We start from the raw sequence: 26,451 nt of genomic DNA, 5'->3' as shown, positions 1-26,451 counted from the left end.
GCTTAGTGCTGGCTCGTGGGTTGCTATGGTAGCGACGTCACCAGTAAAGGTTGCGTATAGAAGAGGGGCATCATGGGAAATGTAGTTTTCGGCGTTCTTTTCGAGCCTCTCAGCTTCATCCGTTAGGGTGGGAGAGAGAGGCGACAAGTGGTAATAAATCTGGGACCTAAAAACTCTGGGCTGGAAGTGTTCTTTTATTTTAAAAGTATTCTACTGAGTACCGACTATTTATATGCCAGGGGTCTCTCTCTCTTCAATTACTTTTCTCTCCCCAATAGCAGTGAATTGAGAATGGAGAACGAAACAATCTCCTGAGCTGTTTTCTAGTGATTTACTAGAGGCAAAGAATATTTACGATTTTAGTATTTTCCAACTTTCTGCTTGTTTGGTTGTTTCAGGTGTTATGCAATAGCACATCATTTATTAATAAGTTAATAAAGCAAATGCATCTCCATAATACTTCATTTACTTTATCTCCAAATCAATAAAAAACATTATTACTATATGACATACACAACTAATTATAATAACCCAAAGGAAGCCAGAGACATAAGCTATTGCAGAGAGGTACAAACAATTTATATTAGAACAAGTGACTAATTATGCCTCAAGGAGTTGGTGAAACATTCATGGCAGTGACAGTATTTGATCTGTTTTGATTGACTGAAGGAGAAACTGTTCCTCTACTGTTCTGCCATTTGGCTTAGTCTCTATGTTGTAATGTTCAAGAATGTGGGCTTTGGAGTAAGACAAACTTAGATCGAAGTCGGGACTCAGTCAAACTAGCTAAGTTGCCACATTGCCACAATGGAAAATAAGTCAATTTCTCTGAGCCTTAGTGTCCGATCCTGTAAAGCAGGGGAAAATTATGAGTTTTAAATGAGATAAATACATGTAAAACATAACTTATGTGTGTCTGAAACATTATAAGTGCTTAATACTTGTTATTATGGTGAGGTAAGCTGCTGATCAGCAACTTTGAAGAAAGAAACACAAGGAAATGAAGCAGATGGTTCATAGGAAATAAAAGGCATTCACTTCAGATAAAATCTTTGGGGACAGAATTCTCCCAACACGTAGGTGCATTTTGGAGACATAGAAGACTACAGTTGCACATAGGAAGGGAAGTAATGGACTTCAATGGAGAAAGGATGGTAGCAAGTGAGGCTGATACATCCATCATTGAATCAGCATTGCCTATAAACTCACAAACTGATGTGGGACAAATTGTAATGAATTGCAATGATTTGGGTTCTGGAACTTTAGAATCCCTTTGCATGTTAGTTGGGAAGCCCTATTGATATGGACAATAATGGCAGCTAACATTTTGCCAGGTGTTTTCTGTGGACTAGGCACAGTACTAGCATTTTAAAGTATAATGATTTGGGTAACTGGGATACGTGGTTGAAGGAGGGAGCCTGGTAACCAGGAAGGTGAAGGTTATCTGCCTGGGCCCTAATCACCAGCACTGATTCAGGAGTGATTCAGTTGATTCACCTTGATCTGATTAAGCAGGTGAGTTCTCTTTTCTACCCTTATGCCTCCTGAGGCTTCATACTTGGACGAAGAAAGTGACTTTCCTGGGTAGATGAAAATTGTTCTCAAGGTAAAATATACAAAGATTTGAGCTCCTCTTCTGAATCAGCCCAAGAAGACTCACAGATTTCAATGGTGGTGATGGAGGAGGAGACAGTTTTATGCTGCTTCCTGGATGAAACGAACAACAGTGCGAAAGGATAAAGGTGTGTGCAGAGTATATTTGGGGATCTGTGAATAGTTTGGGGTGGAAGCATATAAAGTGCCTGGTGGGGCTAAGGTGGGAGAGCAAACTGGACAGGTAGATTGAGCTACAGTGAAGGATCTTGCAGTCTGGATTTTACTGTGTTGGCGATGAGAAACCAAATAAGATTTCAAATAGGGGTGTGCCATGACTAGACCTAAGTTTCAATGAGATAATTTTCTGCAGCTATGTGAGGGATGCTTTGGAGTCTAGAAGTCCATACGGAGGCTATTAACAATAGCCCAGAAAGTGAGAGTTTTTATATTTTTTCCTTGTTTTCAAAGTTACATGAGCTTATTATAGAAAAAAATAGTATACAGAAAAAACTAAGAGGGTATAATAAGCAAATACCAGGAGTAACAACTATTAAACATTTTGATGTATTTTATTCCAATCTTTTTTCTCACAGAATTGAGATTTTACTGTAAAGTTTGTTAACATTCTGATTTTAACATGTATTTTCCCATATCAATTTTTTAAAAACCCATAATAAACACAGCTTTGATGGCTACATAAGGTTCCACTATAGATTTTTAATAATTTACTTAAGCATTCTCCTAATATGAGTGTTTGAGGTTAAACACCTAACATGAGTTGGGCCAGTCAGAGTCCTTTTCTGGAAATTTTCAAACAAGAATTAGGAGAATCAAGTCATTCCTTCTCTGGAGGAAATTGGCATATTTCCTGCTAAATGAAGTACTCTTGTGGCAATAAAATCCCTTTTTTTCCTTTAGGAAAAAGAGAATAGGGGGAAATGTGAGAGGAGATGTGGTCCCTGCATGAACCAGTTAGCAGAAAAGCTTCTCCACCTTATTAGTCCTGCTACTCACTTTTGCTTCCTCACTCCCCACATTCCCAAAGACTTTGCTCCCCTGGAATCAGCCCAGAGACTCTGCAGTGAAGTCCAAATTCCATGACAGCTAGGAGGTGGGTGGATGGGTGAAATGTGTTCTCGGCATCTCAGGACTACTTCAAGCCTTTTTCTAGAGAAATATGGTTATCCATGGTGGTTAATTCTTCAGGATTATACTTCAGTACAATTATGGGTTACAAGTGTTGTTACAGGAACCTGACTACCATGTATTTTTTTCCTATGGAAAAAATGTCCAAACAACCACTGATAAACACATTTTTCAAGCAAATACTTTATAAGTTGTGACTAACTTTTCTTGTAAATTGAGAGTTAAATTCATTTCTAAGCTATGGCAGTATCTGACTTTAAGGACACACACAGAAATCTAGAGCATTCAAAATAAAATTTTAGACACAGTCCAATCAACTTACCTATAAGGAGCTTATTATGAAATCATGGGAGAACCCCATGACTTATACATATTGTATATGTGTCAATATGCGTACATACATATGAAACTTACAATTTGCCAAAACAGCTTCCTTTTATATGGATAAAACAAAGCAACACAGAAGACAAAGCATGAGTGCAAGAGAAGGAGGTAATAACTACCATTTTCACTAGTAGGACACCTCAGCTTTGACAATGAAAACATTAGGTATTTCTTGAAGATTATTCAAAAGATAATGCTTGAAATGGGTTTTGTAAATCATTTATTATGATTGAAAGGGAAGAAAATGATAGGAGACAAATATTACAATTAAACATGTAACATTATTCTCTTGTAACCAATCATAATAACATACTTTGAATTTTTTAAATGGCTATATAAAAGTAATTTCCCAGAAAATAAAATTTTCACATCAGTTACAGAAAATTGATTTCTTTCCATCAAAATATTTTATCTCTGCTCTATCAAAAATAAATGCCAAGTCTAGGGTACTACCATTTAAGCTAAGTCTTCAGTACTTGTTTAAATTAGATTTTCGGGGGGCTTACCAGATGGTGAACTAACTATTGCCTGAGAATAAAGTCCTCACACGTATGTAACAGCTCTGCCAAGCCTGTGGTTCACCGACTAATGATTATTAAATGGTTTTCTGGGAACTCAGAAACTACTGTATCCCAGCCAAAAGGCTCCTGAGAGTCATCTCAAACTGGTAACCCATTTATTCTCAGAAATTAATTTGCTTACCCAGTGAGTGGTTGTGGTTCAAAAGATTTAGGAGAAATAGTAAATGGCAATCTATTTCTATGTTTTTTTTTTACCTTTGTCATTACCAATAAAGCAAAATCTTACTTGATCAGTATGCTTCTTGGCTCTGTCCTTTCGAAGGACGCTAACATGGGATGGAGCATTTTTAAAAGGCTTATAGTGAGAACAGTACATTGCCATAGGGAGAAAGCAGCAAAAAAGAAAACATGAAGGCTCTGCCAACAAATTAATTCAGCAGCTAACTTTTTTTTCCCAATTGGTTAAAAAAAATACCATACACAGAGTGATAAATATACGTCCAAAATATAAAATATTCTACACATAAATAAAATTAAGTATACTCATGATTACTATTTCAATTAAACATTTTTGCAATATAATTTTCATGTCTTATCACAGTTTCATTTTTATCATGAATAATAAGTATTTTGACACAAACCGGAATGTACTGACCACTTACGTAACCTAGTAAGGTAATACGTTTCTAGACTCTTTCACCTAAAAATTTACCTCCTTTGACAGAAGAGTTACTTTCTCTTTCCTTTTAAAAAATATTTTTGGGAATTTATTTTTAAACTATAATTAAAAAGGACTGTATGAGGAAAAGCTTTAAGAATGGTCTTTGTTTTCATAGATATTATTATTTAACAAAGGAAGGTCAAGATGACCCAGCACTAATGCAATGAAATGTGGGCAATATTCCAGTGAACTTGGGTTATGTTGACAGCCAAAGAATGTCAGGAATCACTGTCTCATTTTAAGTTTTACACTCCAGTGATCTGAAAAAGTGACAGGGTACACTTTCTAAAACCACCTAGGAGGTTCTGGTTACCTAGCTCCTGTTTTCTCACACAATGAGAAATAGGGCCAGAAGACTTACTGCACTTGCTCTAAAATTTACCCTTCAACACCACCCTGCAGCTGTTTCTTAAACTGTATACTCTACTTCTTTCTAAACACCATATCATTAATTAAAAGCACATTTAATTACAGTACTTAATTTTTTGGCAATGAGCATTGCCAAATAATCAACTGGTTTGCCAAATGAGAGTTTGGAAAAACTCCCTTGAATCTCACTTTCTAAAGATTGTTAGAATATTTTTTTAAAAAAGAGAAAAAAGCCTTGATGTGTCTGATGGCAAAGGAGAAGGTGATGGAAAAAAATGACAAATTCTAACCCAGTTAAGCTAAGAGAAAATCAGCACGTGGGAAAATCTGTCTTTAGGTCTTATTACTAGCATTCATTTGCATATTTATGAATCAAATGAAAGAGAGTAACCCTCATTATTTTTAAAGAATGGACTACTACTGTGTGTGTGCCATGCTGCCAGGATGTAAATGAACTTATTTGGAGCCGAGGCAGCCATTGGTTAGAGAACAGGGAGTGAATGTTCAGGTCCCTGAGCTTTCAGAGTAAAGTGGGGCCTTTGGTTGGTCTGCTTGACAGAAGGGGCTGGCTTCCCATCACCCTGGCTTGAGGACCCTGGGTCCGAGCTGAGAGCAGCGCTGGAGCAGAGAGGTGGTGAACCACCTTCTGCTGATAGAAGTTGTTCATGTAGCTGGCGATCAAAAGAGTGATTTCAAGAATCTAAAACAAGAAAAATGGAATTGTTATTCTCCTGAGAAGTTCTCATCACTTCCAAAAGAGAGTGAAGGGTTGGCCATGGGTGGTCTCCATCTGCAAGTACCCAGGCTACCAGACTTCCCTTTTAACCAGATCAAGCAGTGCAGTACAGTTGATCCTTGAACAACACAGGGGTTAGGGGCCCCAACACTCTAAGCAGTCAAAAATCCATGCATAACTTTACAGTGCCCCTCTGTAGCCACGGTTCCTCTGTATCCGCAGTTCTACATCCATGGATTCAACCAACCATGGATTGTGTAGTAATGTAGTATTTACTACTGAAAAAAAATCCATGTGTAAGTGGACCCATGCAGTTCATACCCATGTTGTTCAAGAGTCAACTGTACTTACATGTTCAGCACCATCAAGGCACTGACCTATTTTCCCATTACTTAAACCAGCAGAAAGTGATACTTTAAAAAAAAAAATCAAATTTAGTGGCAACATTAGAAAATGTGACAGTAGTACAATTCTACCAGTTATCCTAAAGCCACATTTGTGAATACATGAATAAGAAATTCAGTGTATTATATCAACTCTTTAAACTAAAGCACTGAGTGTACCATGATCTTCTACACTTACAGACTTCACTTAAGTATAGATTTAATTAAGAAACATATATGTGATTTTTTAAAGTTTCAAATTCTAAAACAGTAGTCTCTTTTAGTTGAGAATTTTAAGACAAAGTCTTCAAAAAATTAATTTCTCATTCTTTTTCCTAAAATCAGAGTTACATGTTAGAATGCAGCCCTTTTATCTACTGCTTTTATTTAGAGACATTAAAACTACATAGTTTGCTAAAAACAGTAAAGAAACAAGTATGCCTTAATTTTAAAACCTCACTCTTTTCAATAATGAGTCTATAAAGTGAATTACTACAAGTACATAAGGTAATGTACTACAAGTACATAAAGTACCTGACAATAACAACTTATGCCAGGACCACTTATTTTGAACTTTCTGTATACCAGGCACTGGGCTATAAATACTTTACAATTCCTTCATTTTATTCTTAATCCAGGAAAAAAAAAAGGTAGCATCATAGCATCATACAATTTTTTAGATGAAGAAACCAGGGTTTAGAAAGATAAGGTAAGCCAGAATTTGGACCTATGGTTGTTTGATTGTAAGTAGAGTCTGTTTTCCCATGAGGAACTTATTCTTTGTACAATATATGTTTTAGTCTGAAAAAAACTAGCATAAAAAAGTTAGCATAAAGCCTTCTACTCACCTTGGGTTTTGCCATAGCAAAAAGTAATTTCTCTGTTGGTTTGTCCTTTGAATGTGCATTGTTAATGACTATCATAAAATCATCTTGATAACCTCCAAAGGTCATTAGACTCTTGTACACATAGCTGATTATTAACCTCTTCAAAGAGAAATAACAGTAAGTATGTTATACAATCTTTATTTTCAAAGAAAGATGAGAGATGATTAATAACATGTATCTCCATTAAAATGATGATGTGGTCAACCACTGCAGATGGAAAATATGTTTTAAAAATTCCATAAAGTTCCAAAAAGCAAAACTTGAACTTGCTGTGCACCAGCAACTATTTACATAGCATTTACACTGTATTTGTCCTTAAGATTTCTATCTGTCTGTCTATCTATCTATCTATCTATCTATCTGGTTGAACCATATGAAACTGATTCTTTTTAAGGTTAAAAAAAGGTCAAATATTGGCAAATCCACATAGTTCACCCTGATATATAAACTTTGATATGTGTAAACATAAACAGTATCATGCATACTACTTCTTTTTTAACATTCTGCTTCTTTTAACTTAACATGTTATGAACATCCTTCCATGACAACAAATGTACTTGTATAACATTTTAAATGATTTTATAGACATTTATTTGGATTTTATAGACACATATACATTATTTAACTAATCTCCTATTGAAGAATATTTAAGTTTTTTATTTGTTACTATCTTAAACAATATTCCAATGAATATTTTGGGACATATTTCATAATACACATAGCCTAATTATTTCTTTGGTTATAAACCTCAACAGCTAAAATTGCTATCTCAAAAAAGTAAATCTTTCCAAACTCAAAAAGCTTATACCCATTTACTTTCCCAGCATTACACTTGCTAACACAGGATATCATTATTCTTTTGAAGCTCTGCCAATCTGATTGGTGAAAAGTAGAATCTCACTGTATTAAACTGAATTTATTTGCTTGATGGTGAGATTAACATTTAAAAATACATTTATTGAACATTAGTATTTCTTCTGTGAATTGCCTCAGCCCATTTGTCTATTGGTGTGTTCATCATTTCCTTACTGTTTGAAAAAACATCCACATTCATAAAGGATACCAACCCTTCATCATACATGCAGCAAATATTTTTTCCCAATGTGTTACTAAAACAATTTAAATAATATAAGTCAAAGATGTACAGCCTAAAAGGAAAGGAATCTGCGTATCTAATGATCAGCTTGCAAGATTCTGAGCAGACCATCCCAGCAGTGAACACCTCTAGTGCTGCAGGCTGGCAATGTCTACTTCCTGACCTGTGTGTCCATCTCCTGGGATCTAGGAACTGGTTTACTTAGCTAAGGTAACTCAATACTTGTGTACTACTTCTGTTGACTTTAAGTCACTGACTTTATAATCTATCTTCAGATTATTTATTCAAGAACTAAAAGGCATTCAGGAAACATAAATGCCTTCAAAAAAGTTTTTCAGCAATTATAAGGAGAAACAGTTAACTATAACACTAAAGGATAACCTCGTTTCCAAGAAATTCTCAGTGATCCCGACTATAGCCACAAGTTGGAGAGCCCACTACACCTACCAGGTGAATTTAGCAATCCTTGCCTACCAGGTTAAAAAAAAAAAAAAAAAGAACAAAAATTTTAAAAGTACTCTGATACATATAAAATATGATAGAAAATAAAGTAAATTTCAGATAAATAAATGAGTAAATAGAAATCACAGTTTGATTTTATATTTAATCATGTAAAAAGCTCTAAGATACTGTCTATGTACAGATGAACTGGTAATTGATATTATGGGATAGTATAGAAATTGTTATAGAAGGCTTCGTGAAACTGAACTTAAAACTTTGGTAACTGAAGTTTCTACCTAAATGTTATCTTCAACAGTTGCATTTTACACAGGAAGCAATCTTCCAAACACAATAAATGAACAGTCATTTTACAAATACAACCATGATTGCAATTTGGTCATGGTATCTTAATATTTTTCTCATATACAATATATAACCTGTCTAATTTTGATTTAAAAGATTAAATTGTAACCATAGTTATATTTGTAAAATGACTATTCATTATATAGTATTAGGCAGAGTGTTTTCTGTGTATGAGAAAAGTCAGATAAAGATATCATTACCTTCTGTTTACAGTACACTGAGCAATGGAAATAGTTGACTCAATGCAGAACTTAAGGATTTAATCTTACCATGGAGTTGTATTCTAAGATGCTTAAACCATCCTCATGTATAGCCAGCCACATGAAAGTACTTCCAAGTGATGATGGGGTTATGGGCTATGAAGAGGTGAAAATACACTACATAATAAATGCTAAGCAAAATTACAGAAATAATTTTCAGTGTAAATGCAATGCAGCATTTGCAATAACACAACAACATCTTGTTATCAAAAATCTCACCTGGGGAGCAGGCAGCGTGGTATAATGGAAAGAGGAGTGAATTAGCAGACCTGGGTTTGAGACCCAGATCTGCCATTTATTAACGTGTGCATTTGGACAGGCCTCTTAAGCTAACCCCCAGCAGGTTTCATCTCTCCTTCTTCAGTGTTCCTGCATCACTCTGTTCATGTCACCCTTAACCATATTCTCCACACAGTAGTTGTTTCCAGGCCTATTGCAATACTGGTTGTGAGTTCCTGGAAGTGTGAGTACAACCTATATGAAACCATGGGCTGATGTATCCCTAGAGCTTAGCTCAAAGTTTGGCAAACAGAATTCATAAATACTAAATGAATGAGCAAATGAGTGAGAGAGTAAATGAGTGAATGGATGAATGAATAAAAAGAAGAAAGCAGAGTTCAGCTGTTGTCTTCAGTCTAATGATTAAGCCTACTGAGTGTAAGAAATGATTTACGGTATGGGGAAGTGGAACCAAGGGAAAAGACAGAGACGCTAATGGCTTTCCTTCCCTTTCCTTAGTGTCCCTTCATGGTTTTCTTTAAATTGTTAGAAATTTCCTTATTTTCTTTTAAAAAGCCAAATGTACTAAACCTGGGGTTACTCAGGTTATCACTTTATATTTTACTGAACTGAATAACCCCCCATTCTTTCTTACTTTTGCAAGAAACAATTTGGCACCAAAGAATGGCCACTTCCTGGCTACTGTCAAATAGATTCGCACACAATCAGCAGCACTGTGTCCCCGGAGGGCCATCCATCTGGTTGACAGTCGCTGGCAAAGCTGCCTAAAAAAAGAAAAGAACAAATACAAAAGAAAAACACATAAATAGTGTATGATCCTCCCAAGATAAAGCTCTCCTTGAGCCGATCCTAAGCACCCCCGGGAGACATACTCACAACCTAGGTGAAGCTGTTGTTTTGTGAGTCCCATCTCACCACTGTCTACCCCTTGTCCTTTTTGTAGCATTCCTTCCACCAAATTCTTGTACGGTTAGTGCTCTCAGTATGTATGACCTAAGTTCCCCACTCCCCACCCCCTTTAGGTAAAATTTTAAAATCTGATAAGCTAACATCAAACCGCATAAATTAGTTTAAAAGGGAATAACTTTCATTTTTAAAGAAAAGTACAAGAAGTCAAGACTGAAGAATGAATCCCCAACAGTGGAATTTTAGGTGCTACCACTCCTGGTTTGGAGACATGCTAGCTGCAGGGGAAACCTCTTAAACAAAAGTACGAAGGCAGCCACTTATTCTACACGGACAACAGACTGATCTCAAATGTTTCTGTTTTGGAAAAATTCATGGTGAATTGGATTTGCCTTTATTTTTGAATCTACAGCTTTTCTTTATATGGTCTCAAAAATCAAAACTTCAAATTAGTTCAGTTTAATTAAAATTTTATATTATAATAAAAAATCTTGTGTAAAAAGATAGTTTATTTTTATTCCAATTTGTTTATAATGGAATACCCTAAGAGATAAAAATTTTTTGGTAAACACTTAATAAAATTAAACATCTTATTAGCCAATTTTTTCATTTTCTTTATTAGCACGATTAATTTGGACTAATGAATAATTAATTTGGACTAATGAATAATTAATTTGGACTAATGAATTTGGAGAATGAATAAGGCCAAATGAAAAGTAGATCTTCTAAATTAAGGTAGATTTTTTTCTCATTAAAAAAAGTTTAAATCTAGATACTACAGTTTCTAGGCACATCTTAAATAAAAAGAACTATAACCTCCTGGTATTCAACAGTACTTAAAAAATCCTGAGAAAATTGTTATGTACAATTTTTTTCATCTTTAAAATTTGAACAGAAAAATGTCACTGAAAAACTAGTGTGCATCTGCCTTTTCAAGAGTTACAAATAGTTCTTTACCTTAACTGTTCTTCAGAAGAGTCATCTCTATACCTTTTAGGATAAAATTTCTCTATGAGTTGTTTTATAGTTTGATTTGCTTTGCACTGACTAGTAACATGCCCTGCTGGAGTAGAAAAAGGTCTTTCAAAATCTCCAATCTCCACCTAAGTGGAAACCCAAAAAAGAGAAAATACAGGATATTAAAAAAGAATTTTAAGATAGAAAATTAGTTTCTTTTTTCTAAACATTCTTTATAACATACAATATATAAATCTATTTGTCATGATTGTGTGATTATGGAATTTATAATCATATATAAATACTATTATTTAAATTTAAATTTCATTTGAAGTCTAATTATGAAAATAATCTATAATTTAAACATTCCAGTTTCATTTCTACATTAATCACTCTAGGTTAATATCTGGTAGTATTTGCTAAAGGTCACTTACTCTACCATTCCTGTTAACAGCACCAGATGATTTTTCATTTTTAAGGTACCATTTTGGTTGATAATAGTAAGGCAAAATAGAACTTAGAAGTGAAAAATTAAAAACTTATAAAGCTATGAAAAATCTTTAAATAGTATTACTTGGACTTTTTCAGGATCTCTACCGAACATCCTGGGAGCAAGTACTATTTTCTCATTACTTTCTTCCTAGATTTTCTCCATAAATGTTACTGTATTCATCCCCTCAATCTATTATTCTGTCATTTCTGGAAATAAAGCCCTTCATTCCCCCTTTTCCCTGAATGAAACAATGTTCGATCCTTACTTCCATTAACAGGCTACACAGATGCCATCCTCTACCAACCCATCCAACCACTCACCCATCCATCTCTCCATCTACTCTCCCACTCATTCATTCACCCAAACCTATACTGAGTCCCTGTTATATGCCAGGCACTGTGCTAATTTATATGAGAAAGAAAAAAGCTGAACATAGTTCCTATCCTCAAAGAGTTTACTGTCTAGTAGGGGAGACTGAAGAATAAATAAATACTTGTGATAATCTGTGTTAAATGCTTTGTATAGGGTACCAAAGAGGGCTCAACAAGTGAGATGGGGTGGGGGACATACTGAACATCCACATCCTTACCTAGAGTACTCCCCAGCAAGCAGATGGAGGGTTCCATCAAGACTGGGATGGTCTTACAGAAAGCCCAGGGTCTCTATCTCCGCCTTCAAGTAAGCTGTTAGCACCACCAGCCTCTGAGATTCTGACCCCTGTGACCTCCCTTATCTAGTTCTTAATCTGGCCAGCTACTGTCTAAATTCCTCAGCTGAGCTTTGCCCTTACCGTCTATTCTTGTGACTTTCTAGTTTCCTTGACCTGGTCCCTTACTTGATGGTTTCTTGGCTTGGCTTTGCTGTTCAGTTTTTTCACCCTCATCTCCTATCTAGTCAGGTATCATCTTAATTTCCTCACACCAAATAAAAGTTGTCCACCTGCTCTTCAAATACATCGAAATCCTTCCCCCAGAGCAAGCTTTTCATTGTCCCCACCTATCACCAGGCAGTACTCAGCACATCTAGCTGTGAACCCTTAGACCAGGATTTAACCTCTAAGGATATGGTAGTTGGACAAACAATAGTTACAAACATAGAGGCCGCTTAAGGCAAGCTTGGCTGTTAGGGAACCCTGTAGTGGGATATTCAAGCTCAGGGTCTCCCTCTCTGGCTCCTGGCATACTGTGTGGCACAGAATGAGCACAATAAATGTTTGGAGAATCAACTCCAAATGTTTGGAGAATCAACTCAGATAATCCCCAATATGCCTCACATCAACATGACCCCTTACCAGACACCATGTACAGCAATCAGAACATCAGCTCCAAGAATTTCCTGATTAAGACAGAGAATATCAACAAGGACCTATAGATATGCAAATCTACAACAGAAATAACTATTTTCTTCTACAGATCTCAGATTTCCTTAGCATATTTCATTTATCTTCACAAAAACTGCTCTGAGGAAGAGACCAGAGGTATTATTTAATTTTCCTTTTGTAGATGGAGAAATTATACTTTTTAGTTAGTAATATGCTCAGAATTTTCTAGGTATATGGTTTTACCTTTCTACCCCTTCCGAAAATTCATCTAAAAAATATTAGAAGTGTGTATCTCCAAAGGATATGATAATTTTTCTTGGAGAAGCTTTCCCCAGAAAATTAAAAAGTAAGAAGATGAACTTATTAAATTTTAGCAAAAATAAGAGTGATTTTAACAGAGCATCTGTGCCTTTAGAGAACCAAAGCCTAGAATGGCATGTGATAGGAAATCATTCCTAATTCTATCACCAAGAAAAAATGTGACCTAGTTCTCATTTCTTCAGCTTTTTATCACTAGCAAAAAGGGAACACTCAGTGTAGCACTGAACGCTTTAAAGTCTGGATGACCATAAAATTGTTATGAAAGTAAACTAAATTATCAACTAGTCATTCATCCAAGAACATTTATGGAGAATGGACCGTGTATAAGGCACTGTGTTAGATACAAACATGAACAGAGAGAGCCCTTGCTCTTAGGAAGGCCCCAGTCAGTGGTGCAAAGCAGAAACAAATAACTAATAATAAACCACTGGGGTCAGGACAGTAATACATACATGCAGGGCATTACAGAAACCCCAAGAGGAACATTTAACCCAACCAGGCAGAATTCAAGAAGGTTTTCCTGGAATGAGTGACCCCTAAGATGAAAATTAAAGGATAAGCTGAAGTTCACAGGTAGAGGCATGGGAGTAGAGGTGTTCCAAGCAGAGGAGACAAGTAAAGTTTAAGAGGTGAGAATAAGTGAATCATATACAACTCAGGACCATAAAGTTCAAGGTAAAGAGTATTAAAAGATAAGGCTGGAGAGGCAGGCAGAGTTTAGATCATGACAGTCCCTCCATGTAAAGAGAATGACACAGCTAGATCCACAGTTTTGCTGTATCTCCATTCCAGTTACTGTATATTACTGCTGCCTGACAAACCACCACGGCAGTTTCTAGGCCCAGACCTTAGAAAATGGCAGCTTCCACATCTTGTCTCTTCCGGGACAGCTCTTGCCACCCCACCACCATTCTGTGAGGAAGCACAAGCAACCACTTTAAGAGGCCACGAGTAGGTCTTCTGGCTGACATTCCCCAGCAGAAGATCCAAGTAAGAGCTGGCATCAGCCCCAAGACATGTGAGTGAATGAGCCTTCAGATGATGCCAGCCCTCAGCTGTAGAGTCACAACCAGTCTACAAGCTATGCCAGCTGATGCCATATGAAGCAGAGACAAGCTGCCCTTATACATCCCTGCCCAAACTGTCCTTTTGAGCCGAGTCTTGGAGTCATTTGCCATGCAGCAATAGGTAATTGGAACAATCTCTCTAGATTCTGCATGGAGGATAGAAGTGTGTGTGGGACCAGACCAGAGAAAAACACATTACTTAGAAGCCTGATGCAGGAGAGCAGGCAGGATGTGATGATGGTCTGAACCATAGCAATGGTGGTCAGCATGGAGAGGAGGGAACAGAGTTAAAATGGGCAGGGCACATTTTAACTGGGGGAAAGGGAGAGAGGGAGGGCAGAGTCAATGATGATTCCTGGATTTGAAGCTTGCTTGGCGGACTGAATGGAGGCAGTGAATACGCAAAATGTGAAGGAAAAGAAGGGAAGATGATTAGTTCCCGATATGTTGAATTTAAGGAGCCCATGAAAGAAATATGAGCTGGAGAGAAAAGATTTGGGAATCATCAGCACAGGTGGTAGATAAAATTAAGAGAATGAGTAAGATGTCCTGGGATGGTACGTAGAGTGAGAAGACTGAAAACCCTGGGGAATCTAAGCCAACGACACATCATTTTCCCTTAAGTAACCTGTGCAAAGACCCAGATGGCGTAGAGACTGTGGGTTGTCTCTTATGACCATTCTCTCCTTCTTTCTGAATAATAAAAACCTTGAATTTAGCTGGGCTCACTGCTGCCCAGCTAAGACCACATTCTCCAGTCTCTCTTGTAGGTTGGCAAGGTTGTGTGACTTAAGTTTTGACAGAGAAACATAAATAGAAGCGTTCTGTGTAACTGCTGGGAAGTTTCTCAAAAGCAGGAGGGCATGCCCTTCTTCAGTCCTTCCTCCATTATGATGCCTGGAACATTGATGTAATGGCTGGAGCTCTGGCAGACCTCCAGGACCGTGAAGATGACAGCAGAATGGAGGGTAGGACAAAGCCTATGCCCCTAATGCCTGTAGAGGTGCCAGCATGCCTATCTCTCGCTGGGGAGGGGCAGATTTCCCCCCCACACACATCCCTCTAGAGTTCTCTTAGCTGGTCTAATAATGAAACTGACACAATACAGATTAACAGGAGAAAAAAAACCAATTGAACGCACAGAGGTCTCATAGAAATGGGACCCCTGAAATGACCAAAGCAGGTGTTTATACATCATTTTTAGACAAAGAAACAATTATTTATGAAGATTTAACAAAACAAAGGGGTTTGTGCTTGGGATAGCAGATTAGTGAAGAAGCAACAAAGTTTGTTTATACAGCTTTCTTAGCCTTGAATTCCCTAACTCTGTTGACAAGGATGCTTTTTATCCTCCTGGTAGAGGGAGGATACATTCACATGGGAAGATTTATTTCCTGCTTTTAAGGGAAAAGAGGGAGGTAGGAGTGTTTTTTAAATATATATCATTTTTTTCACCAGCTGTTTCTCAAGTAACTTTAATTAAAAATAATCAATATGCCACTGAGGCATATTTGGGGGCACACTGCCCTGGGCCCCAACACTCTCCATATGAGAGACAAATAACACTTCCATTTTAACTGTCATTATTAATTTGCATGCGTGTGTGGTTTACAGCCAACTGAACTTAATTGATACAATAGGTAAATAAAAGAAAGTACTTTAGCTTTTTAGAAGACTGATCCTATTTGACTACTGAATGATTTTAGCGTGGCAACCGCAACCCCACAGTTCAACACTCAAACTCCTTTATTAAATGCAAAGCCTAGTGGGATATTTTCAAGAGATTAAGAAACTAGGTTCCCTTTATGGAATATTGTCTCATTCTACATCACCGCAATTGTTAGCAACGGGAGTCAGGCTGCAATTATAATGCCTGTAATTTTTAAGGTGTTAATCACAGCAAATTGAATTTAAAGAATTACAAAAGGTATATTGTTTTACTACATTTAATTCAGTGGAGAAATTAGTATTTTATCATTACAAAACATCGCTCTATATAACATGGAAGTTACCTGAGCTAAAAGAGCTGCCATTTCTAACGCCAGGTCCCTGTTCAGAGGAAAAAGTCCATTTACTATTTGATCATTTGTCTGATACATTAACAGCAGCTTTTCTCTATCAGTCTCTCCACGAGCTTGCATTGAGAAATACAGTCTGTAAAAAAAGAGGAAATTTTTCATTAAATGATCTACTTACAAAGGAAAAAAGTAAAGAGAAATCCAGAGGACTGATATGGGGTTGCTCTAACAATAGTTCTCTCAATGATACAAACTTAGACCATTACTATCGGTTAATGACCTCTATTTCTATTCTTTATAACGTTTATCAGCAAACTGAGGAAAAACTGCTTTGAAGTTGAGGCTGATGGATGCTTCTATGCTACCTGTATGCCCTGAAATACCTTAATACCTTAGATGTTACTGAGGAAGGACCTCAGACACCAGTGGGCTGTATAAACCCAGTTTTCAAAACACCCATGATCTTTCCTAAACACCTTGGACACACCAGGGAATAGAAAATGAAGGTTTCAATTCAAAATCAACATCGAATGGTCAAGTGGGGCAGTTTTCTCTGGGAATCTAAAAGATAATATTTGCATATTTAAATGTTTTGACTTTTTTATGCCACGCTCTGATAAACAGCCTTAAGATCTCAGAAATAGTTTACATGTTATCATTATTATTTGTTGAAACATGACATGACTTTTGTTCGCCTAGGTTTTCCTCAATTCATGACCCTCTGTGTTTAATCACTGTGCTGTTTCTTGGTATGTGAGGCTTCTGGGGCTCTGATTCCAGGCTGCAGGGCAGGCAAAGAGCACTGTAAACACTGTAAATGCCGTGACAGTGGGGTGGGTAAGCAGCCCCGTGACATACCTTAATATTGTCATGACAACACAGTGGCAGGAAAACAGAGATTTAGATCTGGCATTTGTTAAGTGTGTGCTCAATTAGCTATAACTGGATTTCCAGCCTTTTTTCCCCTATCCACTTGATGATAGGGAGAGGACACCCTATCATCAGTTACGGAATCTTTCGTGGTAATTACCTCAAATAGCAAGGAATGAGAGGGCAGCAGGTCAGAATCTTGGGGGAAGCACGGGGGGTGTACTTTGAAAAGCTCTTCCTCCCCATCGTTCTGATTATTCTTTCCGTTCACGCCAGCTTAAGAATCACTGGCCTGGGCCATCATTCAGAGTGGTTTCTTTTTCTTTTTTTTTTTTTGCGGTACGCAGGCCTCTCACTGCTGTGGCCTCTCCCGCTGTGGAGTACAGGCTCCGGACGCACAGGCTCAGCGGCCATGGCTCACGGGCCCAGCCGCTCCGCGGCATGTGGGATCTTCTCGGACCAGGGCACGACCCCGCGTCCCCTGCATTGGCAGGCGGACTCTCAACCACTGCGTCACCAGGGAAGCCCCAGAGTGGTTTCTTGATAAAATAATTATCTGTGACTGCATGATGGCAAATTGTTAACTGGTAGGAGAATATGGCTGGGCAACAGAAATAGATTCTATATTCAAAATGGTGTTAGCAAAGGGATATAAAATAAAGAGAATAAAGTTTAAGATGAAAGCCCTCCCTTTCTGGCATGTGAATGTTTTTGTACTTAGCTTATTTTCTCCACTTGAAGTTAAGAACTATGTCTTATTCATCACTATAATGCACTAGGGTTTTTTTAGCTAAGTGTTAACCACTGGAAGGTTCTTAGTAAAAGTTTGAATTGGTAATACAGCTAGGAGGGAAAAAAGAACCTGTAGTTCAAATGGCTACAGGCAAGAAGAGCTAAAGTGCATTTTCTATCATTTCTGGCATGCCAATAAGACTGCACCTGGGAAGGGAAAATGAAGCACTATAGGCACAAAAGAGAAAAATAATTCCAGACACACATATAGGAATACAACCTGTAGGAATCATAGGCTCAAGTCCCTAATGGAACAGTTTGGGCTCCAACAGCTATATAGGGATTTGGAGAGAATGTGAAGAGGAACTAAAGAGTCACAAAAATGATCAGGAAGTCAGAAAATCAAATCCATGGATCTTGAATAGGAAAGGTGCCGGGGTTACATGATCTGAGTCTCTCCCAATATGACCAGCTTCCAGCTGCTCCCCAATCCTAAAGGGGCCTGAAACAGAGAAAGGGGCTTCTGTCACAGCAGGGAGGGCACACGTTGGAAGGCTGGGGCATTCCCAAATGCCCACCTCCTCACTTGACATCCAGGAAGCTGAACACTGTGGGATGGAAATCATGTCACTATGTGGACCAGTATCAGCAAACACACTGCTCCAAGTTCAGCAGAGCTCTCGGCACTGCTGGGTAATCGTTTTGCTCGCCTCCAACCGGCTCCATATTTCAGTCCTCAGAGCATTTATTTCCTACTGTTGCCTTTCTCATCATCATGTAAACTTACTGAGGAAGCAGCCTGCCTTCACTCTCCATTTACCTTCCTTCCTTCCTCTGTCCACCATGGTCTGCTAATAACACTACGAAATCTGCAGTTGTGACTCCCCTTCCCTGTTCTCCTCCGGCCTCTATGGCTACCACAAGTCCTGTGCTCAGAAGTCACCACTGTGAGAAGCCTTCCTCTCTGTTCGCACAACAGACATGCTATATTCACAACAAGAGGGGTATCTACTATGTGTTAGGCTCTGATCCAAGTGCTTTACATTTGCCAACATTTAGTCCCTCAGGCAACCCTAAAGGTAGGTACTGTTTTCATCTCCACTTCACGTAGAGGGGACTTGAGGCACAGAGATGGTGAGTGACTTGTTCAAGGTCACAGAGTGAGTGGGGGAGCCAGGATTCTAACCCGGCAGTTTCTCTCCAGAGCCCATGTTCTTCACTAGTCTGCTATACTGTCACTGTTACAGCATTAATCACATTGCTAAGAATTCATGTCTGTGTCTCCCTATAAACTGTAAGATTTCTAGAGGGTAGGAAAATTCTATTCACCTTTGAATCTCTAGGGCTTCAACAAGGCCTGGCACTGGCAGACACTGGATAGATGTTTACGGCATGAATGGATAAATGAATGGTGGTGAGAATTGTTACATATGGAAACTATTTGCCAAAAAAACCCTGAAAAATCCCTTCTGTAGCCTTGGGTAAATGAGTTAACTCTCTAAAGCTTCAGTTTCCTCATCTATAAGATGGAGATTAATGATAACACCTACCTAGAGGTGTTGTTAGGATTAAATGAGATGACGCATATAAACAGCTCAGCATAGGGCCTGGCATGTGGTAAGTGCTCAATAAATATTGGTGGTAGTTATTATTATTACTATTATGATGATGATGAGCCTTCTCTAGAGGTCTTTAGAATCACAAGAGTCTCTTCATACTAGAATTTTTTTTTTTTTTTGGTGTGAACACAGCTGGAAGAAACGGGATACACTAGGTGACCTGTGAAGAGGCTTCTTGGCTTAGGATCCAATGGATATAGGTGCTCTTACAGTCAGCTAAGGGTGGCAGAGATGGGAATGTTAAACGATGTTCCAGAAAACAGTAACAAAGAATTATTGAAAATAATCTTTCGTTTCAGAGAGGGGAGAAGGAAGAGTTGTTCTCTGTAGAGAAAGACCCTTGCCAGTTTTGTTTTGTTAAAAACATGCTTTGATTTTGCAATTTCAAATAGACAGTAAGAAACCAAATTAAATAAGTGGCTTAAATATGAATAGAATTTAAACGTTAGTTACCAAATGGTTTTCTATGAGAACAAGTTCAAAACCTATTAATTAGATCATTAACCCCTAAATCTAAATAATTAAAATTCCATAACTTACTAAATATAAGCAAAAATTCCATGATAAAGAGAGCTGTTGCTTTAGTTTTGCTTATTACAGTGCTGCCTGACAGATGAAGAATCAAGTCCGCAGCTGCATGGTAGGTCACAGCCAGCTCCCCTCCTAACTGTGTCCCTGGAAATTAGGGCTCATTGTCTAAGCTATTTTACACATGTGCAAATCACGACCACATTTAGAAACAGTGCTTTCTCATAGATGTGGCTATCCAGCCATTTCAGATTTCTGTTAAAAATTAAACATTATGATCGAGTTGTTTTTTCTCTGATGTCAAAGATACTGTCATAAAGCTTTGTTGTTGTTAACAAGGCATTGTGTTATTCATGACTGTCTTTGTCCTCCCTGGTGGTGTTTGCTAGACTTGGCACAGTATTCTTACGTCTTTCAGACCACTTTTCTCCATTTCATCCATTTAATTTTGGTTCCAACTGTGGCCATCACAGTCAAAATCAGTATGTATTCAGCATTCATAAGCTACGCAGTGTTAGGAATAGTCTTAGACATGGACGTAATTCCACTTAGTGCCAACAAAACCAAATGAAAATTCCTGAACCTCTTCTACATAAAGATATATGGCAGGTCAGGTCCAGGAGCTGGCTTCCTTCCACAAAAGACACAGGCAGCAACACGGACCTCTGGATCAGTGCTTCTCAAAACTTAGCATGAGTAAGAATCACCTGGAGAGTTGTTAAAACAGACTCCTGGGCCTCATCCCCAGACATTCTGACTTAGTAGGCCTGACATGGGGCCAAATAATTTGCATTTCAACGTGTTTCCATGTGATACTGAAGCTGCAGATCCAGGACCCACACTTTGAGAACCACTGCTCCAGCGATCACAAAACTAAAACAATCGTCTGGAAGGTCCACATCTTCCAGCTGCTGTTCTTGCCAGTCACCAAAGGGCCACAGATGAAGACTGCCATCAGTGGAGACAGGTTCCTCTGGGAGTACAGCCTATTAGATTTCTAGTATCTAAATAATCCTGCTTATCTCTACGAATAGGAGATTTTAAAACCTTAGATACCAAAGCTTGACAGTTACCTTCTCGTTACCCAGAACTCCTGCGAATCACCTCAGCTCATGAACCCCTGAACAGAGAAGCTCTCGTGGCTCAAAACCACCATTTATTCAGATCAAAGGAGTCTGTTCAAACAGTGGTGACCCTTCAATGTCTGAGTGTGTAAGAGGAATCCACAATATGAATGCACAATATTTATTTAACTGTTCCCCTATTGATAAACTTAAGTGCCCCCTACAACACTTATTTTTCACTGTTATAAAGCATACTGGAATATTCTTGCCCACTTGTGCGGGTATTTCTGTGGAATAAAGTGTCAGAAAAAGAGATCCTGAACTGGATCAAAGGCTGTTACATTCTTTATGTTACATAGTACCCTTACTTCTCATATCCCAATTTCAGATCTATGAACATATTCCAAAAGTAGCCTTCTGAAAGAAGTCAACACTTCACCAATAATTCTACCAGGCTCTTGGTCTGATATTTTAGATTTCTTACTTTATGGGATATGAGTCAAATAAAACAAGAAAATACTTTTTTTAAGTTTTTTTGCTGTTGTTGTACAGTTAATATGACCTGGTCAGTGAACACTCTTTATTAAATACCACCTTCTACTAATACATGGAAGAAAAGAAGATATTAAAAAAAAAAAAAAAAGAAAGAAAGAAAACCTGATTTCTGATCATTTGCCAAAGTCTTTTAAAATTGTATCAGTTGAGAAAGTGAGTGCTCCAGCCCTATCAGCTTTTTCCCAGTTCCTGAAACACTGCACAGCCTCCTTATACAGGCTTTGAACATCCTTTTCCATCCATTTCCATTCTCAGCGCCCTTCTGACGTGGGCATAAGCATCATTTCCTTAAAGAAGCCTCCCAAAGTCTCCAGGCTAGGTCAGGATTCTTGCCATGTGCTCTCACAGAACCATGCTCTTTTCTTTCAGGGAACTTAATATGTTATTATATACTCATTAGAGTCATTGTAAAATTAGCAACCGTCTTCCTCACTAGCCTGTAAATTCCAAAAGATCAGGGATTGTGTCTGCTTTTATTATCATTTTATCCAGAGCATCTACCTAAGTGCCAGGCTTATAGTTGAAGCTCAATAAATACAGAGGAAGAGAGAATATGAAAGAATAAGAATGAATGGATATGAATATATCACTTCTGAAAGACTTGGGTAAACAAATACTTCTTACTACAGATCTGCAGTAGGGTATTTGAGTATTCAGTCTTATGAAAAAATGTAATAATAGTGTTAAAGGAAATTTTGAAAGTGAAAAATTATATCAACTACCCTAAGAGAGCAGCTATATTTTCCTATAGTTTTTTTCTAATCTTTGTCCAAGTGCATATTTTTATAAAATATAATTATTCATGACATTAACAAACTAGAATTAGAGAAAAAAATTTATATGACAGTTTCTTCTTCTTCCTACAGAAACAGTTACCATTTATAAGAAAACATATAAATGAATATAACTTTTAAGGCTATTCAATAGGAAACTAAATTGTAGGTGCAAGATTTGAACATAGACGCATACTCCCACTTTGGCACTTGGCAATGGCATTACACACCTGTTTTTATAAGTGAGACGAACAGTTCTCGTACCTTCCCATTTCCCGGGCTGTTGTTCTTTGGAAGCCTGTTCCCATTTAGAGATAATGTCACAAATCTAGAAGGGAAGTGGAAAATGGAGATTCATAATATTTTTCACATTGGGTATTTTTTGAAGACAAGCATGTCTATAGACTGAAATTTTTCAATTAATGTGATCAAACCAAATGGACTGGTGCTTGCTTCTGCAGCTCTGAGTTTAGAATTTAATTATAAATCACTCTTTGGTCCTCTTATCCTTTTGGACACACATTAACTTTGGACTATGGCCATGAATTTTTTACTCAAAAAGGAATCTTAATGAAGGACTGCATGAGACTGGAAACAAGAAGATTCCAGGAATTTTTTCATGATTTAGTCACTGAAGAAGCAACTTCCCACCTTCTGAGTTTATAAAGATGGGAATAACTGATGTTATACCAAGGAAATCTGAAATATAATGTTAAGCTTTTTGATTGGGAAAGAACAAAAATTCTTCAGGAACCAAATAAATGTTTGTTTGTTTTTTTTTAAACTGGTCATTTGAGAATTATAAATTACAGTTTTCAGAATTATGGGGTAAGCAGTTATTCACCAAAGCCCCTAATATTTACTCAGTTCAAGCCAACCAAAAATACTAGCTTATCTTATTGACTAATTATTAACAGTGCTCAAGGAATGTCTGTCTCAAAAATTTACATTTGGAATTGTTGATCTAAACAGGATATACTTGGAGCTGAGAAGAAAAAGACATTCATTTATCTAGATGTCTCAAAATGCAGCTGAAGAAATAAGGCAGGGGTGGGGTGGAGTGAGGTGGAAATCCTATCTTCTGACCAGTACTCCTTAAGGAACTAAGTATGAGCTTTAACATAGTCTGCGGAACCCCATGGACACCCAACAGATCGTTCTGCAAGTGAAGCTGGGCTTCTGGGAGTTAGATGAAAGTACTGATATTTCACATGTTCTAAACTCATGGATGTGTCCCTTGCTTTGCTCCAATTCTTTAATCTCCAAATCATAGAAATACCTTTACTCCATAACAAGGTACTTATTCCCAAGAGCAATCAAGGACCACATCAAGTAAGAGGGTCCAGACCTGGTTCTAGCTGTTTGATTTGCCATAAATCATTTTTCACTCTGGGCTTCAGTTTCCTCATTTGCAAAATAAGTGGGTTATTTCTCTAAGGTCCCTTATGGTTCTATATTCTATATTTTTAATTGTTGCCATTGCTAGATGGAAACTTTATTACAGTTATTTTACTATGACCTAGAAAACATTTTTAAAGAATCTTCCAATTCTCTGTCTTTGCTCATGATTTTCCTTATATCTGGAATCTCTTCTTTATTTCCACAGGTCCATATTCTACCAATCCCTCAAAGACCAGTTGAGCTCTTCCCTAATTTCCAATCTGAACTTAATCTCTCCCTTTGTAGAATGTTCACCTCGCTCTTTATATATTTATCACTTTCAGATTGAAGGTTATCAGTGTATAAGGCTACTCTTTCCTAAGCAAATTAGAAGTTCACTGTGTGCAGGGACAATTTCTCGACCTTCTTTATACTACCCACAGGGTCTGGACCAGCTCCTGGGACACAATAAACAGTTCCATGAATATTGCTGAGTGAATGAATAAAATGGAAAGCTATTTTATTAGACCTTCCACACCTCCACTCTTTTTACCCTAATATTTAGGGTATTATTACTATTATTAATCCTCTTCCTCTCTTTAACATGGAGTATGTGTGTGTGCAGATTGTATTAAGAATTCTACGGCTTCAACAAAGTCCTGCAATATTATTTTTATTATGAAAATTAGATTGCTTAAATTTTTGGAAAATTCTTGAGCTAAACTTTTTGCAAATAGCAGAGTAGCTTCTTTGCTGTTTTCTGGGTCTGCCTCCTTAAAAGGAGTTGGTTTTACCTTGATGTTTCCTTGAAGACAATGCTCTAAATCCCTGCCAGAAGGATCATCTGTGAACAATGCAAATCCAGACTGTGCTGGCCTCCTCATCCCTGTATCCTGGTTCAAAGTATTCAAAAATTCTTCCACTGTGGTGGATGCATCAAATCCAACTACCTAAACAGAAATAACAAAGTCGTTCTCTTAATAAAAAGGTACAAACATTTCAAACTTAGATTCCAGGGGGGAAACAGGGCATTCTTGATGCATGATTAATGATAGCATATTTATCTAGGTGTTTTAACATTTTTTCCAAAGCTCCGCTGGAGAAATTTAATGTCATCTTAGTCATTAGCTTGATGTAAGAATTCAGAAATCTTGGCTTCAGCCAACAGACATGAATTCAAAATAGAAAGATCATTTGACAGCTGCAAACATCTTGCAGAGATATTATGCCTGCCCATTAGAAGCAAACCAAGAACTACAGTACAATATGTAATCTTTAAGCAAAGGAAAAAAAATAAGCACATTTAATTTTTGTTTCTTTAATATGCAGTTAAGTATCTGAATTCCACGATAACAGGCTTAGAGCTACAAAGACTAATTGTTAGCTTTGGAACATGTTTGCTTGAGTTAATAAGCAAGCAGTTAGATCTGAGTTGGGAGGGCTTGGACAGTTTTCCCAGATAATTCCTGAGATCTGGAGACTTTAAAGAGACTAAACCTGTACACATCCCACACGTTAGTAATTATTTTCTCACCTAGCCGGTACCCAGGTGGGGAAAGGCCTCAACCTTTTTGTTTTTCTCCATCAGAATTATAATGGTAGTGAAACTCCTCCCTTATTTGGTTCAATTATGGATTTTTTTAGTGTGAATCCTTTTTAGCAAAACTGTTTCACAACTCAGCTGTCCTGACAGAAGGTCTAATACATTTGCATATTTATCACTGCCAGGAGCTGACAGAAATAGGGAGACAGTCTCACTTCCCAGTTCCACAGAGTGCACTTAGAATTCTAGACTAAGCATGTTTTCACTGGGTAGAAAGCCTAATCTACCTGATATATCCCATTCATGAAGTGTACGGGGATACTGAAGGGCAAAGAATGATGATACGGGTTTCGAAGAAGGGTGGAAAGAATTTCCATTCTTGAGGGTCTTGCCTCTCGATCTCCATTCTGTTGCGTTCTTTCTACACATCGTTGGCAGTAAATGGCATATTTTCCAAATTCTGTCCTATAATACAAAACTTAAGATAAAGCCTAAGAACAAATTTAATTAAGACAACCTTTTACATATATGAAACCATTAAGAAAGCTTTCCTTGGTATACAAATATTACAATGTATTATGCTAATGTTGACAGTAATTTTTCTTTTCTTTTTTTTTTTTTTTTTGCTGTACGCGGGCCTCTCACTGTTGTGGCCTCTCCTGTTGTGGAGCACAGGCTCTGGACGCACAGGCTCAGCGGCCATGGCTCACGGGCCCAGCCGCTCCGCGGCATGTGGGATCTTCCCGGACCGGGGCACGAACCCGCGTCCCCTGCATCGGCAGGCGGACTCTCAACCACTGCGCCACCAGGGAAGCCCAATTTTTCTTTTTGAGTGATATTAACTGCTGTCACTTTTCTCAAATTCTAGTGTCTTTACTTTTGCTACTGACTAAACCAGACTTCCCCACAAAACAATCTTTATTGTTATTGTATTATTATAGTCACAAAATAAATTTAAAATTACCAGACATTTTATGGTCAATATACAATGATTATATTAACAAATATAAAGAAGATAACTGTATAAAGACTAGTACAGGATAACTTAAGAAGTGCATGATGAGGAGAGTTCTCTTTTGAAGAACATAGAAGTTAATGCCATTCCTGCTAAGCAAGGTAAGAAAATATCTTCAAACAAAAATAAAAATATATTTTCCTTTT

The 26,451-nt window shown here is 37.6% G+C and overlaps 1 protein-coding gene across 2 annotated transcripts in view; it reads right to left on the bottom strand.

Annotated features, from left to right (window-relative positions):
- Positions 1–3,936: 3,936 nt before the first annotated feature.
- PLEKHH2 (pleckstrin homology, MyTH4 and FERM domain containing H2) overlaps positions 3,937–26,451 on the bottom strand; it is a 114,509-nt gene continuing 91,994 nt past the window's right edge. The window contains exons 22-30 of one of the 2 annotated variants that reach the window (XM_082851606.1): positions 25,578–25,755; positions 24,542–24,697; positions 22,598–22,695; positions 16,221–16,362; positions 11,007–11,152; positions 9,778–9,907; positions 8,913–8,999; positions 6,705–6,842; positions 3,937–5,437 (exon numbers count right to left, since the gene is read on the bottom strand). In XM_082851606.1, the coding sequence (XP_082707732.1) occupies positions 5,258–5,437; positions 6,705–6,842; positions 8,913–8,999; positions 9,778–9,907; positions 11,007–11,152; positions 16,221–16,362; positions 22,598–22,695; positions 24,542–24,697; positions 25,578–25,755 (1,255 nt within the window). In that variant the 3' untranslated portion in view covers positions 3,937–5,257. The remainder of the gene's footprint in view (positions 5,438–6,704; positions 6,843–8,912; positions 9,000–9,777; positions 9,908–11,006; positions 11,153–16,220; positions 16,363–22,597; positions 22,696–24,541; positions 24,698–25,577; positions 25,756–26,451) is intronic. The other variant, XM_082851607.1, reaches the window with a different exon arrangement.

The sequence above is a fragment of the Leucopleurus acutus genome (genome assembly GCF_964270905.1).
Source record: "Leucopleurus acutus genome assembly, chromosome: 12".
Taxonomy (NCBI): domain Eukaryota; kingdom Metazoa; phylum Chordata; class Mammalia; order Artiodactyla; family Delphinidae; genus Leucopleurus; species Leucopleurus acutus.
Note: the sequence above shows the minus strand (reverse complement) of the source record. Positions and strands in the feature narration are given on the sequence as shown.